Here is a 17,590-nt window from a genome sequence, read left to right as displayed (position 1 = left end):
TTCCCGCTCTAGCTTACTGGATAGAGCACCTAAGATAATCTTAATTAAGAAATCAAATCTTACTAAGGATATTAAAAGAATCAACCTGGTCGATTAGTTTTTCTTTCTTGGGCATGGCAAGGAGATTTGATGATTTCCTGGCTTTTCCTCACACACACATGGTTCACAGATACATCTATCGTTGACCCAAATCAGTAGGATTGGCCCGGGTGTGGTTGCTAAGTTTATGGGCCTTGGTAAATTGTCTTTCAAGGTGTTAAGTTGTAATACATAAATAAGAAAATTAGGTCAGAGAAAACAAAACTTACCTTCTTTTTTTTTGTTCCTCTCTCTCTCTCAAATCCTTGTCTGACTTAGAACTTCACACAAGTTTTAGATCCCCTCTCGACTTTTCTTGATTCTTAACGTTTCACTACCAAAACAAACTCTACTTACAGAAGCAATCATGGTTGAAACTGGTAAAGACTTAGAATTTTTCAAGGTGTTTCTCCCTGAATTCAGTTCTCACGAACTGGTATGTTTCTCTAATTCTCTATCTCAGTTCCTTCTTATGTAATAAACATGAAATAATTAAATAAATTATCACGTTTTTAAAAAGGAAAACAATAACAAAATAAATCTGCGCAGGTGATTCCTCCAGCATTCATCGACTTATTAGTAGGGAAGCCACTACCTAAAGAAGCCTTCTTACTCGACGAGATCGGACGGTTATGGCGTGTAGAGATAAAAACAGAAGACACAGAAGAAAGATTCTGTGTTTCGTTCCAAAAAGGTTGGGAATGTTTCGCAAAGGATCAATCTCTCGAATTTGGAGACTTTCTTGTGTTTAGCTACGACGGCGGTTCGAGATTCTCCGTTACAATTTTCGCTAAAGACGGAACCAAAAAAGATGTTGGTGTCGTCGCAACCACGGAAAGATCTAGGGTTTCTCTTGAGAAGGACCCGGTTCATATTTTTACTAAACCGGAGCGTAGGAAAGATTGTAAGCGGAAACGCGAACACGATTCGGTTCTCGATAAACCCGAGTATGTTTCAACTAGCAAAACCAAACCGGGACATCGTGAAAAGATTCAGAGAACAACAGTTAACCGGGCTGGAGGTAATTACCATCTTGTTGGTATTTTCTTCTTTTAACATTTTCTTTTTTTTTTAATATTATTTTAGTGAAGTGGTTTAATTTGAATCATGTATTTGTCCGGTGTTGTTATAATGTAGATCCTTGTGACATATCATGGTCTTCTGACTCTGAAGATGGATTTGAAGAATCGGTTTATAAACCCAAGAATCCGCATTTTCTAAGGAATATTACATGCAGTTCGTTTCATAAACTGGTGAGCTCTTAATAAGAGTACCAATTACGTTTTTATAAATCTGTTCTGTCTTATATATTGGTTTACATAATTAATACCAATCCCCATATGTGTTATTAGGAAATACCAATAACTTTTCTGAGATCGAACGGGATCGAATTGGAGGAAGAAATCGAGCTTTGTGATGAAGATGGAAAGAAGTGGCCTTTGAAGGTTGAGAATCACGTCAGAGGACTCAGGTTCTCGTGTGAAACATGGTCGTGTTTCAGTAAAGGCCATAAGTTGATGAAGAACCACAAGTTTTTACTTGAGTTTGTCGCGAGTAGTGGGAGATGCAAAGAGATTCAAGTTCGTGTTGTCAGTGGGAGATTGCCTACCACTATGACGAGAAATAAATACCAAATTCTTGCTATGTAACCATTAAAAACTATACAATTGTTATGATCGCTACTTATATGGTTTTATTTTCTTATTATATAGTTGCACAAATTTAGAATCTTGTAAATCAAATAGAATCGTCTGCTTTAATCGAGGCAAAAACGAGGTATCAATTCGAGGTTAGTCTAGGAGATTCGTATTGGGTATTATCGAAAACGACTATTACTTGCCACTCAAGCTAGCTGGTGAAGGGTATGAGACCTGTTTACTTGGACCAAGTTCTTTACTGGTTAGCGTTCAAGACAGTGACTGACGAAACACACCTGCTTCAAACTGAATTTCCAAACTCTAAAGCATTCTTCTGCTCCGCCCCAACAGAGGAAGTTATTTGCGTTTATTCCCCGGAGAAGTCCACCAAGAGAGACGGATTCCGAATAATTAAGGTATATCTTTCTTCGTTTATCTTCTACACTCATCAACCGTCTATCTTCGTTTTTGAAGAATATCGTTCTTCTCTAAAAAAAGAGGCCATTACATGTAGGTAACGTGTTCTTTGTAAAAATAGCCAAGTCTATGTTGGTTGATTTCTAATCACAAACTCACAGCTCTCGAAATTGAATTCTTTTATTTTTTACATATTTTTTTTTTTTGGCTCTCTCTCTCAGCAACAACAATTTGTCAAAGCAAAAAAATACATACCCTCATAGAAGGTGTGTCAACCTAGCAACATGTTGCATTAAACCCACCTTTGTGAAAGTATATTACTAACTTTTACACATATTTTCACACTTGAAAAAAAGGTCAGAGGAGATGTTAATAAACATTAACGTCTTCGAAAACCTTTCTTCTAAGTAGGGTTGCAGCAGACGAGTTAGAGTAGAATCGCGGTAAGGTAAATGCCTTCACGAGAAAAGTACATGTTCAACAAATTTAGATAATGTATTTATACACACTCTACATATTCAAATTATTTTTGTTCTATAGTTATTAAAATACTAAGTTGTACAAAAATTATAATATATTTTTTTATGCTTTGCTCTTTAATCTAAAAATTATAATATATATTTCTAACATTTTACTGTTATAAAATTGTAATATAGAAATTATGATCTTTGACAGGATATACATACATGTTAAAGAATTCCCGCTATTTCATCACTGGACTTTTTATTTTTAATAACATGCTTTCCATTAGAAACCCAAAAATTACAAGGCTAAAAAGCCCAACCTGGCCTCAAGCCCAACAAAAAAGGGAAGAAACGACAACAAACGACAACAGACGCAAATCATTCGACTATTATATCTCTGTGTCATACCATTTTATTTATTAGAGAATAGAAATATCATATGTAGTGCTAATTTGATCAAAAAGATTGTGAAAATACAGTGTCGTATTATCTCGTTACGCAAGCAATGACCAAAAAAAATAAAAAAAAATTAGCAGTGAAGCGATTAAGAACGCACTAATTGCAAGAAATAGAATAATGAATAATACAAAGCTTAAGGCGAATGCACGCACGCACGTACGTACGTAGGAGAGCACATAGTTTATGTCCTTTTCTTGCTTTCTTAGTATAAACTAACGAAAGGCCAAATCAGCCACCGGTTTTTACAGAACCAACGGGACCAAGGCCCAATGTAATACGCTTATCTCCCACCCCACGACAATATAATAATTATAATAAACAACTTACAATTTATCTGAATGCGAAGTCTCACCAATCCATTGATCCCTCTATATATATATAAAAACACACAAGTGTGTCTTGTTTACTACACAATATTTTCTCAATTGTTTAGTTTCATCTGTAGAACGATGGAGTTTGTGACTTCGAAAGAAGAGGAGAGTTTGAAAGAGGAGCAAGTGTCGAAGCAGCTACACCTGAAATCATCTGAAACGCAAACGCAAACGCTGAACAAAAAAGCCGTTCTCAACCGCATCCGCAACCACAAATGTATGCACAAAATCAAGAGCCTTCTCCACACCACCGCAGCTAACAACGGAGCCGCCGTCGACGATGGTTATCAGTGGATTGATAGTGGCGATGTCTTCTCTTGTCCGTGAAATAGGCAGTGATTTTGCCACGTGTCATACACGTGTGTGTGTGTTTTTTTGATGATAACTCTCTTGTCTCTATTCGCGTTAATCGGAATTTAGTATCCCAAAAAACACACAAGTTTCTGTTATGTGTAATCTTCTATAAATTTTAGACTCCCTATATTTGAACATCACCGCTGATCTTTTTATCGATTTGCGTTTTGCCTTATTGGGATGCGGTGCTTGTGTATGCAATGGATAAACTGGGCCATGAGTGGTCATCATTAATGTTTTGGGCCTTTCTCAAAGGCTCATTTCAAGGCCCGAATTTGGATTCATTCGTTTTTAAACTCTAGAGTGAATCCGTACTCGTACATTAAATTAATTAATCTAATCCCAAACAAGTTTCATGGACATTATATCATCATTCATCATCAAAAAGAGACTTGCATGACGTAACTCCAAATACTCCAGCAATCCTCTTCGTCTTACACGACACCGACACAACAATAGTAGCAACATAAACTTAAAAAAGTCATCCAAGGTTAGATCACACTAGAGACGAGCGATCTTGCTCTCATTAAGAAGACGAAAATACCCGTCTCCGTTTGTAGTTAGCCTTGAAGCAAGCTTGTCTTAACCTCTTAGTCTTGTTTCCAAATTCTAAATCAGGAACCTCCTCAATCATCTTTTTCTCTTTCTCCAAAATCTCCAAAGCGTCTCTCAGCTTACTCTTGTTCGTCTCTCCCTCCGTATTCTGTAACGATTCCTTCCAAAAAAAAACAGCACGTTTAAGTGTACGATATCCCAATATAAATAAGCAGAACTATTGGTCTTGACATATATTTTTGTTGACGCACCTTGAGGTTAGTAATTAGAGTGTTAAGGCTCGAGAGCTTACGGTGAGGCCAACGAGGAATACCTAACTCACGACATTTTTTCTTAAGGAGAGTTACTCCAATGTTAAGCTCCTTGGCTGCTTTAGCTATCGGCATGTAAAAGTACTGCTTCATCATTTCCCTTGACACACTATTGATGACCCCATCTTCTCTATTTCGCCTCTTCATGATTATCCTCTTCTGGTTTGTTGTCTCTTTTATTCTGTTGTCGTCTTCATTCGATATTTTCTCCATATTAGGATCTCCCATGCTGTTAGTGCTTCTTGATCTGTCATCTTGAATTGGTTCGACCTGGTTATTGTAGTTACCATTACTCTCCATATTCCACAACCCACTTAGTACATCTGCTAAACAAGATAAATTAATATCACAGATCATGCATATATATATAAATATATTTATGTGTATATATATATGTATATGTATGATGTATCCACATACCTAGAGAGAAAGTACTAGAGATGGCTTCAAGATCAAATGAAGCCAAAAACGTATGATCAGCCGCTAAGGTAGTAGAATAAGGATTAACAATGCTATCTTGGGAAGAAAACCAACTCTCAGTTTCGATATCCTTAAAAGGGTTAATGAAAGAGCTGCAAAAAAAAAAAAACAATGCATCTTAGATTCGTTTAACGCAAGCAAATCATTTTAGTTGTTTACTCATGTAGTGACTTACTTTTGATCGATGAGAAGTGATTGATCGAGAAACGAGAATATGTCTTCTTGAAGGAATGAATCATAGTTGTTGGCCTCTGACCAGATCATGAGAGGGTTTTGATCAGCCATTCCGATAGATAGATAGATTGTAACGTTCTTCTATCTTAGAAGGAGAAAATGAATCGTGTGCATATATATATATGAGTGTTGGAATTGCATGTACTCCATAAACGTATATGCATGGATAGAGAAAGTACATGAGAAGTGGGTATTTAGTTCTCGGAGATGGTGAGCCGTCAAAATCATTATATGTTTTCTGTAAGTTACGAGAGAGATAGTTAGTAGAAATTAATGATTAGTGTTGATTATTTTGGTTAATAGGGATAAATCATTAATTAATGTTAATTATATCTATTAATAATAGGCCGTAAGTTGTAAACGTTCAATAGTTTCATAGGCTTAGGTTCCCCATCCCATCACATGCAATGGAGCTTCATGATATCTTTGCTTGTTGCCATCTTTCAAAATCTTCTCTTTTTTCAAAAATAATCATGAAAATCTATCTACTCTTAAAGGGCGTATAATATATATGGTTAGTATATTTATAATTATAAATTTCGATGTACTTATAACATAGGTTTCCCATTTTTTTGGTGGAAAAGGTGATGTGTTACGTATTATAAATGCAAGGTAAGCTTTTGCCCCAAAAAAACAAAAAAAAAGGTAAGCACGGTAGCTGGTGTTGGTTCTGGTATGGTCGGTGTAAATGTGTAAATATAAACTTAGCAAACTAAATATGAAATGGTAAATTCACAACATAGTAACTAGTTTGAACAGATTTCGTCAGAAGTTAATCTTCTGGCATAATCATTTGGGGTTAGTCATATCATATTAGTACATTACCACAACACGTTACCATTCAAATTATTAATTATATTAAACAAACATTATACGCCATCTCTTTTATACTCCTGTTAATATTGTATTTTACAGAAATCTTAGTTTGTTTTCCCAATAACAATATGTTTGCACTATTATCGACACTAAAGCATTCCCAAAAATTATAAACCACAACTAATTTCAATTTATTTATAGTATATCTTCCATTCATATATTTTGAACTTCATTTGATTGATAAGTATATATATCACACTGAAAAAGTAATCTTCATATAAAAATAGTACTATTAAAAAATAAATAGAAAGGTGAAAACCATGGAAAAAAATATCCCAATGGTTTTAAGTCAATGGTAAAGTATAATATTTCCACGTCTCCGTGTATGATCACCCACCAAAACTGCATTTCTCAGTCATCTCCGCCGCCGCTTAAATCCTTCTCCGTTCGTTGTGCCGCGTCTTGCTGATGCTCTCCCGACAAGTTCAGCGGCCGCCTCGTCGTAAGCACGAGCAGCCATCTCCGCCGTCGGAAACGTTCCAAGCCACCTCCTTGCTTTCATACTCGGATCCCATATCTCCGCCGCCCATTTACCCGATGGCTTTTGCCTCACTCCTTTGTATTTCTTCTCCTTCTCCATCTTTCCATGAGGCCGTTGGAATGTGCAGCCGTAGCAACCCGTGACGCCACAGATAGGACAAGGACCAGCGTCCGGAGGCGGAAGAGCTTCGACGGCGATCAAGTTTGATGATGACGTGTGGCCTCCGGAGTTGGAAATCACTTGTCGCAAGGCAGTGACCATGATCTCATGCTCTTGATCTCTTGTCAAGCACGAAGAAGAAGGAGGTGGTGGTGCAACTTGGGCGAAATTTTCGTGTTGATTATTAGAGAGAGCATTTTCTGAACAATCCGTTTTCGTGGGATCAAACATGAAAGAATTCATTTTTGACGGGTGAAGAGCTACTACTAACTAAATGATCCAAAGTGTTGTGGTGAGTATTTGAAAACAAACTGACCGAGTATATATATATAGGCAATGAATGATTGTTACCATTTTTAGCATTTGTGTATAAAAGTTACGACGTAGGGCCGTACGAAAATAATACATGAAGTATGGGTCAACGGTCTATATATACTATATTTGCGGCTTCTACCATTGCGACTTCTATTATTATTCAAGGAAAAAAAAAAGGTGAAGTGTTTATGTGATTTAATCTTATCAGGATCAAGCATCCAAATGTTAGAAAACTTAGTTTAAATTCACTATATTGTCCCGCGTAAGGGTGTGGATGTCAAATTTTAAAACAAAAGGTTCGTGAATATCATGTTCTTACACTGTATTGTTTAAAAATAAAATGGTAATTGGTAAATAATATGTAACAATGTCGTCCATTACTGAAACTTGATACAGAAAAATATAGAACTAACTGGTACAGTGTATAAATGGTTAAAATCATCGGAAACAATTAGTGAGTATGTTCTTTGTATAAATTAATGGTTAAAATCATCGGAAACAAATAGTGAGTATGTTCTTTGTGGCCGCGTCATTATCGTAAAGGATCACGTTGTGAATATAATTAGTGAGTTTGTTCTTGTCGCCTACCATATGTAGTCCACGCGGCGCCAAGTTACTAAATATATCCTTCGACAGACATTGGATTTTATGTGTACCGAAGAAAGGACGGTTATATGGTTTCAGATTGCAAGTATCGCACAATTCATATTTCATACTACTCTTAGCTTTCAAGTATTTTTGACCCTTTTTGCCGAGTAGACCAAATCTACACGTCATTTTCGAATTAGTATCATACCATTTTACTCAGCAGCGTAATGTAAATCCTGTACACTTCTAAAGTGACATGTCACTTTCGAGTTTGGCAACAGTGGTCTATTAATTAAATTATTGGCTGAGTTGGCTTATACATAATATAATATATATGTCATGTTTTAAACATATGCAATTCTTTTGTAGATATTTCTCCAAGTCAACTGTTTCAAAAAGATGTTGTTTCAAAGACATTCAAGTCAATTTGTATTCCTTTTCTGAGAATGAACTATGATCACTATTAACGCAAAAAAGTGAAGTATTGTCTTCACACAAACAGCACAATACACACACAGTCTCTTCTTCAATGGGACTTTTTTTTATTAGTTTGGTTCAAACTTTTGCACTAATATTTTTGTACGCTTTTACAAGTTAAGTGGCATAGGTTTTGATTATAGTTTTTCTTTCTCACTGGTTATATAACCTGAGCAATAATTATCCGGACGTAAGACCTCGAATCCTAATTCTCCTATATATATATATATATATATATCTTTCTCAATCATCTCCCTCATGGCTTCCTGCTTCTCCGTTCTCCACGTCTGGCTAGTCTTCTCCCGACAAGTCCAGCCGCTGCTTCCTCATAAGCCTGCGCTGCCATCTCCGCCGTAGAAAACGTTCCAAGCCACCTCCTTACTCTCAAACTCGGATCCCATATTTCTGCCGACCATTTACCTGATAGCATTTGAAAATTACATAAGCTGTTGTGAGACAGACTCAGAGCTGTTTATAAATTAAAAGTTACCTGATGGTTTTTTCCTCACTCCTTTGTGCTTCTTCTCTTTCTTAATCTCTTCGCGTCCTTGTCGGAATGCGCAGCCATAACATCCGGTGACGCCGCAAAGGGGACAAGGGCCAGCGTCCGGAGACAGTAATGTTTCGCCGGCGATACAGTTAGATGACGTGTCACTTCCTGAATTGGATATAACTTGTCGCAAGGCAGTTACCATAATCCCATGCTCTTGATCTCTAGTCAAGTAGGAGGAAGAAGAAGGACGTGGATGGGTAAGACTTTCGGTTTGATCATCAGAGGGAATATTTTCAGAGTACTCATTTTTCGTGTGGTCAAACTGCAAATAATTCATTTCTACGGCGAAGACCTCCGCAAAGGACACCGAAGTTGGCGTGAGATTTTGAATACAAAGGGGACGTACGAGTTGAGTGGTTTTTAACTTTATATAATAGGAAAAAAAAACTTTATATAATAGGGGGGGAACAATGTCATTTTCGTCATTAATAAGTATAGGTCGTCGTGTGTCTCATGTAATCTAATACAATGAATGTGTGTCTCATTCTACCCAAAAAAATAAAATGAATGTGTGTCTCATGTAATCTTAGCTAATATAGTGTATAGATTTCGGCATGTTTTTTTTTAATTGATTTTTTTGACGTCACGCATGAAGTGTTTTTCTTTTTTTTTTGGTTTTAATGTCGTAGTTTTTGTTTTTTTTTTTAAAAACGGCTAATTTAATGTTATAGTTAAGAATATGAGTTGCTACATGCTTGCTAGTACATCCTTAGATTATTATTCATATAATATAAATAAATACGGTGCAGCCGTGCAGCTGCTGGCTTGATTATAATGTTGTATTCCATTGAGCTTTGGCGGCATGGCCGGTCCATTAATTACGGTGGTCCAAAGCAAATACTATAGTTGTGGCCCTTATTTGCGTATGGATTATGTATAACGTTGATGGTATATGGTTGGTCATAGCAATTAGAAAAATCCCGAATAGTAAACGACTCGTTTGTCCTGCGGACGGGCTTTTTTTTGTTTTAGAAATTAGACCTAAGAATTAATATATAAATAACCACATGATTATAAGAATAACGATAGGCCCAATATCAGACAACTCATAATATTTAATTTGGGCCTTTAATGGTCCATTACACGAGCAATAACCCCTCTCTTATTTTTCCTCTCTCTTTATCGTGGGAAACAATCCGATTTCATCGAAGAAGAAGATGGGCGTTGGCCGTTGGGGGATCTGAAACTGCGGTTAATGCGTTCCATTCAAAAGATGCAGAACAAACCCGTCTAGGATGAGATAACTCTGAACTCTGAAGTGTTACTTGAAACCGGATCATGTAATATTCGTCATTGACAGTAGCCTTGGTCAAGCAAAGTTTTTGACGTTGAAGTTGTTCAGTTGTTGCTAATATTAACGACACCAATTCACATTTTAATTGTTTTCATATCTCTAACCAAACATGTAGTCATTGTTATTGAAGTGTTCGAACTAGTAATGCAATTCGTTTTTGGTCAAACGTTATGCATAAAGCATACACATAACCGGACCCGTCAATGTGTAGCTTATAAAATATAGAAGCCCCTCTCCCGACACGTCTCTCACAGTCCCTCTATTTCTCTCTTTCTTATTACAAATTCTTAATTCTCCTCTGATCATATTCCTCACCAGTCAGTTACACAACTCTCAAAACGTTAACGTATTTCTCTAAAGAATTTGCTCTTTCTCTCTTCTGAGTTAAACATGGTCGATGTTTCCCCGAGAGCGACCGGTTTGACGCCGGCTCACGCAGCCGGTCTCCGCCGTCTCTCAGCTCGCGCCGCCGCTCCACCTAATCAGACGATCAGAAACAGCGTTCAATCTCTCTCTCCTTTCGCCGATAGAGTAATCAACCATCTTACAAATTCAGGTATCGATATCCAACCGGGTCTCTCCGACGCTGAGTTTTCCCGAGTCGAAGCGGAGTTTGGTTTCACCTTCCCACCAGACCTCCGTGTTATCCTCTCCACCGGTCTCTCCGTCGATGCAGGGTTCCCAGATTGGCGTTCTCCCAGAGCTCGTCTCCACCTCCGTGCCATGATCGATCTCCCAATCGCCGCTGTATCGTTACAAATCGCGAAAAACAGTCTCTGGTGCAAATCTTGGGGCTTTAAACCACCGGACCCAGAGAAAGCCTTACTGCTGGCGAGAAACGCCTTAAAAAGAGTTCCTTTATTGATACCTGTCTTCGATCACTGCTACATTCCTTGTAACCCGTCTTTAGCGGGTAATCCTATCTTCTTCGTCGACGAGACTCGGATCCTTTGCTGCGGGTCGGATCTATCCGAGTTCTTCGAGCGTGAATCTGCTTTTCGCAGCTCCGATTTCTTCCCAAGAAGACTCACCAAGCAGCGTTCGGTTAGCGAGCCATCAGCTGGATCATCCTCGAATTTCTCCAGTAGAAGCTTAGATTCGGGTCGAGCTAACGGACCGGGTACGTCGAGATGGGTGGAGTTTTGGAGTGACGCGGCGGTGGATAGTTGCCGGAGATACTCATCCGCCTCATCATCATCGTCTGCTTCTTCTTCCTCATCTCAGTCCTCATCTCCGGACATTCCCAAAACCGAGACTCCGAGATGGGTAAACCAGTACGTAAACCGGATCGGTTCTATTTTGAGAGGAGGCGGGTGGAGTGAATCCGACATCGACGAGATTATCCACGTGTCAGCATCGGGTTTCCTTGCGGGTGAAATGGTAATTATTGATAATCAAACGGTTCTTGATGTGCTATTACTGAAAGCGGGTCGGATATCGGAGTCGCTCCGTAAGTCCGGGTGGAGCTCCGAGGAAGTCTCGGACGCGCTTGGGTTTGATTTTCTACCGGAGAAAGAGCGGAAACCGGCTAATAAACTATCGCCTGTGCTTGTCGAACGATTCGATACACTTGCTGAATGGGTTTCCCGGTCCTGAAACACACATTATATTGGAATTATTGGTGATATATATATTACTGAATAAAATCTGAAAATTGTACGTTTGCCCAAAAAATAATAAAAATAAAATCTTAAAACTGTATATTAACTATCCCATGTTTTGCTTATGGGATAGTATTTTAGATAGTTTTATTTAGGATCACTAAACTCAACAACGCACGTTTTTCCCAAACATAACACAAACGGCTTCGTTCGAACGCAAAGTTGTTCTTTTTAAATAAAAATCATGTTATAATAACGAGCTATATATATATATAGGTGAAACTACGATGATGAAACGAATACTTCTAAGTTCTTTCTGTTTGGACCGATCGACGAGAAAGTAACAATGATTAATAAGTTTGATTTTCTTTTCTTCTCCTTTTTCAACTTATTGTTTGAAATAATTCCAACTTTTATGAAAGAAGAAATACTCAACACGAAGACAAGCTGACGGAAATGATTCAATGTACAATAAAGCCTAATAATATAAATAACGAACTTAAAGTTAATAATATCAGATAACTTGCATTATTGAAGAAACTATACGAATTAAGCCAAAATCAGAAAGTGATGTATACTTAACCAAACCTTCAATAATCCAAAAAATAATTCAGTTGGATGAATTGAATCGGACAGCCTAGATATACACTAGGAAATAAAATGTATTTGGATGTGTTACGTGCACATCAGAATAAAAGGCAATGTCGTTGGTTACATTAATCAAACATTATTATTAAGCAATAATTGAAATCATCATATATGAAACTACTAGTAGTATTACTTTGTGTTATTGTATAACCCTGACCCGTTTCAGTATTCAATAGCTACTGACTATCGTTTAAGAAGATCAGTGTATTTTCCTATCAAATTGTGATATTACATTTTGCATATATATACGAAAATTCGTTCGACTATAATGCTATATACACATTATCTCTACGCCATTAATGATGTTCCTCCGATCACGTGGGAATCCGACCGTCCATCACGTGACATCCCCAAGAGACTAATTTTGTTCACGAGGGAAAGTCCAAAAAGAACAACGCAAATAATTGTAAACAACAGAAAAATCATAAAGAAGAAGACTCATGCATGCAGAGACATCACATGAATATACCAACGACATTTAATCAGAATAACAACCACAGGGATCTAATTAGAGAATATGCATCAAACACACAACAACGGTTGATGATGTCGTTAACAAAGTACGTTCCGATCGAATGAGCAAAGAAATATCAATCGTTCCGACCGATCCAAAGGCTTTGTTCGGTCAATTTAATAGTTCGCAATTATTTAGGTAAAACGAGAAAGCCAGAATAAACAATATATATAGGATTCGTCGAGAAGTCAGACCAAGAAAAAAACCGTTGAATTACTACAGAACTATATATATGGTTATATATAGTTTGACTTTATGAAAGAAAAATAAAACATATGCAAAACACCAAGTGAAATGAGACAGTGAATATAAATGAACATAGGAGGGCCTTTACCTCAAACATCAAAACATGTCAGTGAGATTATTGATTCTCGCTTTATAATTCTTCTTTTCTCATATTCACATTAGTATCCACATACATGAATAGTCACATGTTCAGAGCAAGGTTAAAAAAAGAAGATTCATACGGAGGGTTCAAAATATTTATCATCTTTGTACATGTGTTTAATATAATCGGTAGCTAGCTAAATCGATTAAATTAGAAAGAAAGCAATTAATTCGATATAACAAATTACTTTTTTCTCAGTACTCAGAATAGACTATTGTTGTCAAGAGGTTAAATAAAATGAAAAGTAAATGTCTTTGTATAATAATCTTTTTCGTTTCAGGCCTATATATACATACACATACATTGCAATGCAAAGAATAGCTGAAACCTGAAAGCATTTTTTTTTTTCCTTTTCTTTCTTAATTACTACACGAATTATCTGCCAAACCGATAAAATATGTATATAATTGTCACACTCGGTTATTCAAGCTGCTTGAAGTAATTTATCGTTGCTCTCATTCTTCCTCGTCGCCTTCGGAGTTTTCCTGATCACTTTCACCCTAAACGCCGCCTGATAAAAAACCAAACCGTATATTATTTATTCAGAAACCAAGAACGGTATAAAACCGCTTCGGATCAAAACACATCCAAAGGTGAGATTTGGTATGTTAACTCACCTTCTTGTCTGAACCAAACTCGATGATATCGGACGATCTAAACCGCCCGGGAAAATTCGGTGTCGCTCTGTATCGTCTTCCTTCGTTACTAGAGAACACATCCAAAAGTTGCAAAATATTCGATCAGATATTTCAAAAGTTAACCAGCCACCATATCGGTAAATCTTATAGAGACTTACTCGGTCACAAAGGTTCCGTGTTCGCTTCCAAGATCCATCAAGAAGAAAGCTCCATCTTTGTAAATCACACGAGCATGCATTTTCGAAACCTAAATCAAAGATTTGACAATAACAATATGATGTTCTTTGACCAATCTGACGCAGCATCTCAAGTCGCACTACGAGATACCAGAGTTTATTAATAATACCTGAGACGAAGGGATCACAATGTGCTTTCCAGGTAAATCTTGATCTGGTTCGCTTCTGTAATCAAACAGAATTTTCAAATTTTCAAACTCTTACACTTTGCTTCTAAGCAATCATTTCTTATGTAAACTTGAACATGTACTAGGAAATAAAGCTAAAAGACATTTGAAATGGTGAGTTGTTTTATACCCGACGATGCAAGGTTGATCCTCATCTTTGGTTAGACATAATGTTTCCGAAACGCAACACTCATCGCCGTGTGGAATCAGATACCATCTGCAAATAAATTTAAGAGTCAGACCAAAGCAATGTAGAAAGCAAGACTGTCCTTTTTTTGGGTAAGTGAAGAGCTATAATGAAGTAAATGTTGAATTCAGGGAAATTTGAGTACATACTCTCCGTTTATAGTACGTTCAAGAGCATCATCGTTTTCAAACCACTCTCGAAGCCGGTCATCAGCCTTCAAACAAAGATTTACACTTTCATATTAGTCATCAAATCAATTTGTTTTGAGCAAAATAGAGAAAGAACGAAGCATACTTTATCAGTGAGTCTGCAACTAGGTGGCCTTCCTTCGAGTTTTTCACTGCAAAAGCGTATATAGGAGTTGGCTTTACGGTCTGTTACTGAAATCTACAATATTTTAAGCTCTTTTTAGAAAAATTGAGAGCAAAGATCTCACCTGTTACCTCCCAGGACCCAGTTAAGCATTAAAGGCATAGCAATGTCAATGAAGAATCTCCCACCAACTCTCCCGGGATGCGGTACTCTAAACTTGGTCAAGAACTGTAAAGAAACAAAGAATTTGGAATTAGAGTTTAAATGAACAAACAAGAGTAATTTCTTTGTGTAGCTATCAGTGAGAGCTATCAAGATACTCACAGACAGAGGACCAAGCCCAACACCTAAGTATGCTTTGTAAGTGGAAGCCATAATTGCAGCCATCCTCGCCATCCCATGGATAATAGCGACTCTTAGCCTTCTAGATTCCTCATATCTAAACCAAAGCTATGTTTAGTATTCATCAGAAGCCCAAACTAATCAAATTGAGAACTGATATTCGATATTTACTTTTTCAAAGAGGAAACAACATCAACAGACGTATTAGTTTCAACACTCTGTTTCCATGCTTCTTCAAGCTCCAATGCTAATTGAAAACTATCCTGCAAATCATCAAGAAATTCCCCTTAATGACACTATATTTAATAAGTCAAATTGTTGTAATTTATGTATCAGCTAGATACCTCAATAGCCATGCATCCACCTTGACCCATATTTGGCTGCATCGCATGGATAGAATCCCCGAGCAGTGTAACACGCCCTTTACCCCAAGTAAAACTAGGACTTCTATCATAGATATCTCTTCTCAGAATTGCATCCTCCTCTGTTGCATGCAACAAGTCGAGCACATTGTCGCACCACCCGTCAAATATTTCAAACAATCTTTTCTTCATACCTAAAATATCGAATAGAAAAGAAGCTTATGTGAACTGATACAGAATGCAATCCATAGAAACAAATCAAAGAATCCAGATATTTACCATTGGGAGCATCGGTCCCACCAGCAGGTTCCTCGTGAAATGCATACCATTGCATTTTCCCACCACCAACATCCGAAGAAACAAAGTACTGTTTGTGTCCCAAGAAAACCCGGTAGCTTTAAGAGAGAATGAAACAGTCCCAAAATCAGACAAAGATTCATAATCAGTGAAGAGATGCATGGAATTTTGTCGGACTACAACATACCCAACCGACTCGATATCCGCAGGTATAAAATCTGCAATCCCCGTGTAACAAGTGTAGCCTGAATACTCAGCCTCACTACGACCAAACAAATTATTTCTCACCTACAAACAAAACCCAAAAGGCATAATCTTTTCAGTTCAATCCTCAACAACAAATGCTATTTGTCACACTCTATTCAGTTAAAACCTACTTTAGACCAAATACCATCCGCACCCACAAGCAGGTCACCTTCATATCGCTGACCATTCTCGAGCACCACAGTGACCTGAAGCAACAAACCCATACAGCTACTCTTGAAAATTTCCTTAAATCAATAGTCTCTATAAAGTAAAGAACCAATGATCACCTTATCACCAGAATCTTCAAAATCAACAACATTACTTTCGTTTCTAATCACTTCTTCTCCAACAGCGCGTGCTAAGATCTGCTGCAGAGTCATTCTGCTAATGACTCGAGTCACAGGAAGTCCCCTTGACGCCGCAGGAGTAAAAGTATCAAACTTGACATACCTGATTGATTCACAAACAATAAATAACCAGAGTTTCCCAGTAATTGATATATTACAATCTATGGATAGCAAACTTCTCAATCTATATATACCTAGAAAAAGAAATCAAAAGAGTTACTTCACGAGTCCTAAGCAACTAAACTCAAGATAATGATAACTTCTCAACTCTTCAAGTAGCATAACATCAAATTACTAGATCGAAGCATAGTGGCTCACTGAAACACTGATCAATTAAGAGAATTTAGTGGAAACTCACCAAGTACCAGAGACTCCATCGACGAGACCGTTAATCCGATCACCGGTAATACAACCAGCTTCCATAACTTGTTCAGCAACATCATTATCAATAGCTTCCAAAGCAGCCAAAGCGTTACTCTGTATTTGAATCGGACCTCTGTATTGTCCTTCTCCTCTAATAGCACTCAAATCTTTCTCAAACACCAATACATCGAATCCTTTCTTCTTCGCAGCTAAAGCAAACACCAAACCTCCGATTCCACCTCCGGCAACTAAAACCCTCGATTTCTTCTTCCTCTCCGTCACTTCCCCTGGCTTTTGCTCCTCCTCAACCAACGCCGTCGCAGCCTTTACTCCGACCAAAGTCCGACGGCTCCTGAACCCAGATAATCCTCCTCCAACTCCTGATTTCCCAGTAAAGGATGATAAATCTAAGTAAAACTGTTTAGCAACGGGACTAAACACATGGGTCCTCGTGAAATCAAGCTTTGATGGAGATGGATTGATTGAATAGCAAAACGGAGTTGAACCCATCTCGAATTTGTCACCGGCGAGAAGTGCACCAGCCCCGCTTATAAAATTCTTGATCAAAATCTAAGACTTTATCTGTACTGATGCCTCTGAGACTCTGACTCAAACAAGAGAGAAGAAGAAGTTGTTTGAGGAAGAAGAAGAAATGATGGAGAAGGAGAAAACAGGTGTCATCAGCACAGCAACACACTTCATCTCTCACTGCCTAAAATATCGCTTCCGATGTTGACATGTCTGTTCTCTCAGCCATTAGAATTCTCATTTAAATAAATAATATTAGAAATGTTTGGTAAAATATTTGAATGTGACGTGATAAGAGCTTGCGGTGGATT

The 17,590-nt window shown here is 37.6% G+C and overlaps 7 protein-coding genes across 7 annotated transcripts; 3 read left to right on the top strand and 4 right to left on the bottom strand.

Annotated features, from left to right (window-relative positions):
- Window positions 1–319: 319 nt before the first annotated feature.
- LOC17875398 (putative B3 domain-containing protein At5g66980) lies at window positions 320–1,790 on the top strand. The gene is made up of 4 exons (XM_023777129.1): window positions 320–514; window positions 628–1,099; window positions 1,216–1,331; window positions 1,431–1,790. Exons 1-4 carry the CDS (start codon window positions 446–448, stop codon window positions 1,725–1,727), a joined length of 954 nt encoding a protein of 317 aa, XP_023632897.1. The 5' UTR covers window positions 320–445; the 3' UTR covers window positions 1,728–1,790.
- A 1,631-nt stretch (window positions 1,791–3,421) lies between these two features.
- LOC17876315 lies at window positions 3,422–3,939 on the top strand. Its single transcript, XM_006281655.2, has one exon. The coding sequence runs from the start codon at window positions 3,505–3,507 to the stop codon at window positions 3,751–3,753; it is 249 nt and encodes an 82-aa protein (XP_006281717.1). The 5' UTR covers window positions 3,422–3,504; the 3' UTR covers window positions 3,754–3,939.
- A 367-nt stretch (window positions 3,940–4,306) lies between these two features.
- Window positions 4,307–5,411, bottom strand: LOC17875404 (protein RKD3). The gene is made up of 4 exons (XM_006281425.1): window positions 5,302–5,411; window positions 5,067–5,218; window positions 4,587–4,969; window positions 4,307–4,495 (listed from the first exon to the last, which is right to left on the bottom strand). The coding sequence occupies exons 1-4, from the start codon at window positions 5,409–5,411 to the stop codon at window positions 4,307–4,309; spliced, it is 834 nt and encodes a 277-aa protein (XP_006281487.1).
- Window positions 5,412–6,591: 1,180 nt separating this feature from the next.
- On the bottom strand, window positions 6,592–7,119 carry LOC17876897 (ethylene-responsive transcription factor ERF122). Its single transcript, XM_006281676.1, has one exon. The coding sequence runs from the start codon at window positions 7,117–7,119 to the stop codon at window positions 6,592–6,594; it is 528 nt and encodes a 175-aa protein (XP_006281738.1).
- A 1,393-nt stretch (window positions 7,120–8,512) lies between these two features.
- Window positions 8,513–9,125, bottom strand: LOC17874677 (ethylene-responsive transcription factor ERF120). The gene is made up of 2 exons (XM_006281090.2): window positions 8,747–9,125; window positions 8,513–8,676 (listed from the first exon to the last, which is right to left on the bottom strand). Exons 1-2 carry the CDS (start codon window positions 9,084–9,086, stop codon window positions 8,513–8,515), a joined length of 504 nt encoding a protein of 167 aa, XP_006281152.2. The 5' UTR covers window positions 9,087–9,125.
- Window positions 9,126–10,339: 1,214 nt separating this feature from the next.
- Window positions 10,340–11,766, top strand: LOC17875126. Its single transcript, XM_006281602.2, has one exon. It carries the CDS (start codon window positions 10,494–10,496, stop codon window positions 11,697–11,699), a length of 1,206 nt encoding a protein of 401 aa, XP_006281664.1. The 5' UTR covers window positions 10,340–10,493; the 3' UTR covers window positions 11,700–11,766.
- Window positions 11,767–13,468: 1,702 nt separating this feature from the next.
- LOC17874727 (zeaxanthin epoxidase, chloroplastic) lies at window positions 13,469–17,466 on the bottom strand. Its single transcript, XM_006280069.2, has 16 exons — window positions 16,747–17,466; window positions 16,329–16,491; window positions 16,173–16,247; window positions 15,983–16,083; window positions 15,778–15,893; window positions 15,481–15,692; window positions 15,308–15,399; window positions 15,119–15,233; window positions 14,919–15,022; window positions 14,777–14,822; window positions 14,632–14,696; window positions 14,426–14,512; window positions 14,239–14,293; window positions 14,051–14,139; window positions 13,872–13,959; window positions 13,469–13,765 (listed from the first exon to the last, which is right to left on the bottom strand). The coding sequence occupies exons 1-16, from the start codon at window positions 17,259–17,261 to the stop codon at window positions 13,679–13,681; spliced, it is 2,010 nt and encodes a 669-aa protein (XP_006280131.1). The 5' UTR covers window positions 17,262–17,466; the 3' UTR covers window positions 13,469–13,678.
- Window positions 17,467–17,590: the final 124 nt, after the last annotated feature.

The sequence above is a fragment of the Capsella rubella genome, unplaced genomic scaffold (assembly GCF_000375325.1).
Source record: "Capsella rubella cultivar Monte Gargano unplaced genomic scaffold, Caprub1_0 scaffold_8, whole genome shotgun sequence".
Lineage (NCBI taxonomy): Eukaryota > Viridiplantae > Streptophyta > Magnoliopsida > Brassicales > Brassicaceae > Capsella > Capsella rubella.
Note: the sequence above shows the minus strand (reverse complement) of the source record. Positions and strands in the feature narration are given on the sequence as shown.

Excerpts from the sequence above, each read along its gene's own strand:
- LOC17875398 (XM_023777129.1), top strand. The coding sequence starts at position 446 with ATGGTTGAAACTGGTAAAGACTTAGAATTTTTCAAGGTGTTTCTCCCT. Across the intron at positions 515-627 it reads AATTCAGTTCTCACGAACTG|GTGATTCCTCCAGCATTCAT; the intron begins GTATGTTTCTCT and ends AAATCTGCGCAG. Across the intron at positions 1,100-1,215 it reads AACAGTTAACCGGGCTGGAG|ATCCTTGTGACATATCATGG; the intron begins GTAATTACCATC and ends GTTATAATGTAG.
- LOC17876315 (XM_006281655.2), top strand. The coding sequence starts at position 3,505 with ATGGAGTTTGTGACTTCGAAAGAAGAGGAGAGTTTGAAAGAGGAGCAA.
- LOC17875404 (XM_006281425.1), bottom strand. The coding sequence starts at position 5,411 with ATGGCTGATCAAAACCCTCTCATGATCTGGTCAGAGGCCAACAACTAT. Across the intron at positions 4,970-5,066 it reads CTCTAGTACTTTCTCTCTAG|ATGTACTAAGTGGGTTGTGG; the intron begins GTATGTGGATAC and ends CTTGTTTAGCAG. Across the intron at positions 4,496-4,586 it reads CTCTAATTACTAACCTCAAG|GAATCGTTACAGAATACGGA; the intron begins GTGCGTCAACAA and ends TTTTTTTGGAAG.
- LOC17876897 (XM_006281676.1), bottom strand. The coding sequence starts at position 7,119 with ATGAATTCTTTCATGTTTGATCCCACGAAAACGGATTGTTCAGAAAAT.
- LOC17874677 (XM_006281090.2), bottom strand. The coding sequence starts at position 9,086 with ATGAATTATTTGCAGTTTGACCACACGAAAAATGAGTACTCTGAAAAT. Across the intron at positions 8,677-8,746 it reads AGTGAGGAAAAAACCATCAG|GTAAATGGTCGGCAGAAATA; the intron begins GTAACTTTTAAT and ends AAATGCTATCAG.
- LOC17875126 (XM_006281602.2), top strand. The coding sequence starts at position 10,494 with ATGGTCGATGTTTCCCCGAGAGCGACCGGTTTGACGCCGGCTCACGCA.
- LOC17874727 (XM_006280069.2), bottom strand. The coding sequence starts at position 17,261 with ATGGGTTCAACTCCGTTTTGCTATTCAATCAATCCATCTCCATCAAAG. Across the intron at positions 14,140-14,238 it reads TTGTGATCCCTTCGTCTCAG|GTTTCGAAAATGCATGCTCG; the intron begins GTATTATTAATA and ends TCTTTGATTTAG. Across the intron at positions 13,766-13,871 it reads AGTTTGGTTCAGACAAGAAG|GCGGCGTTTAGGGTGAAAGT; the intron begins GTGAGTTAACAT and ends GTTTTTTATCAG.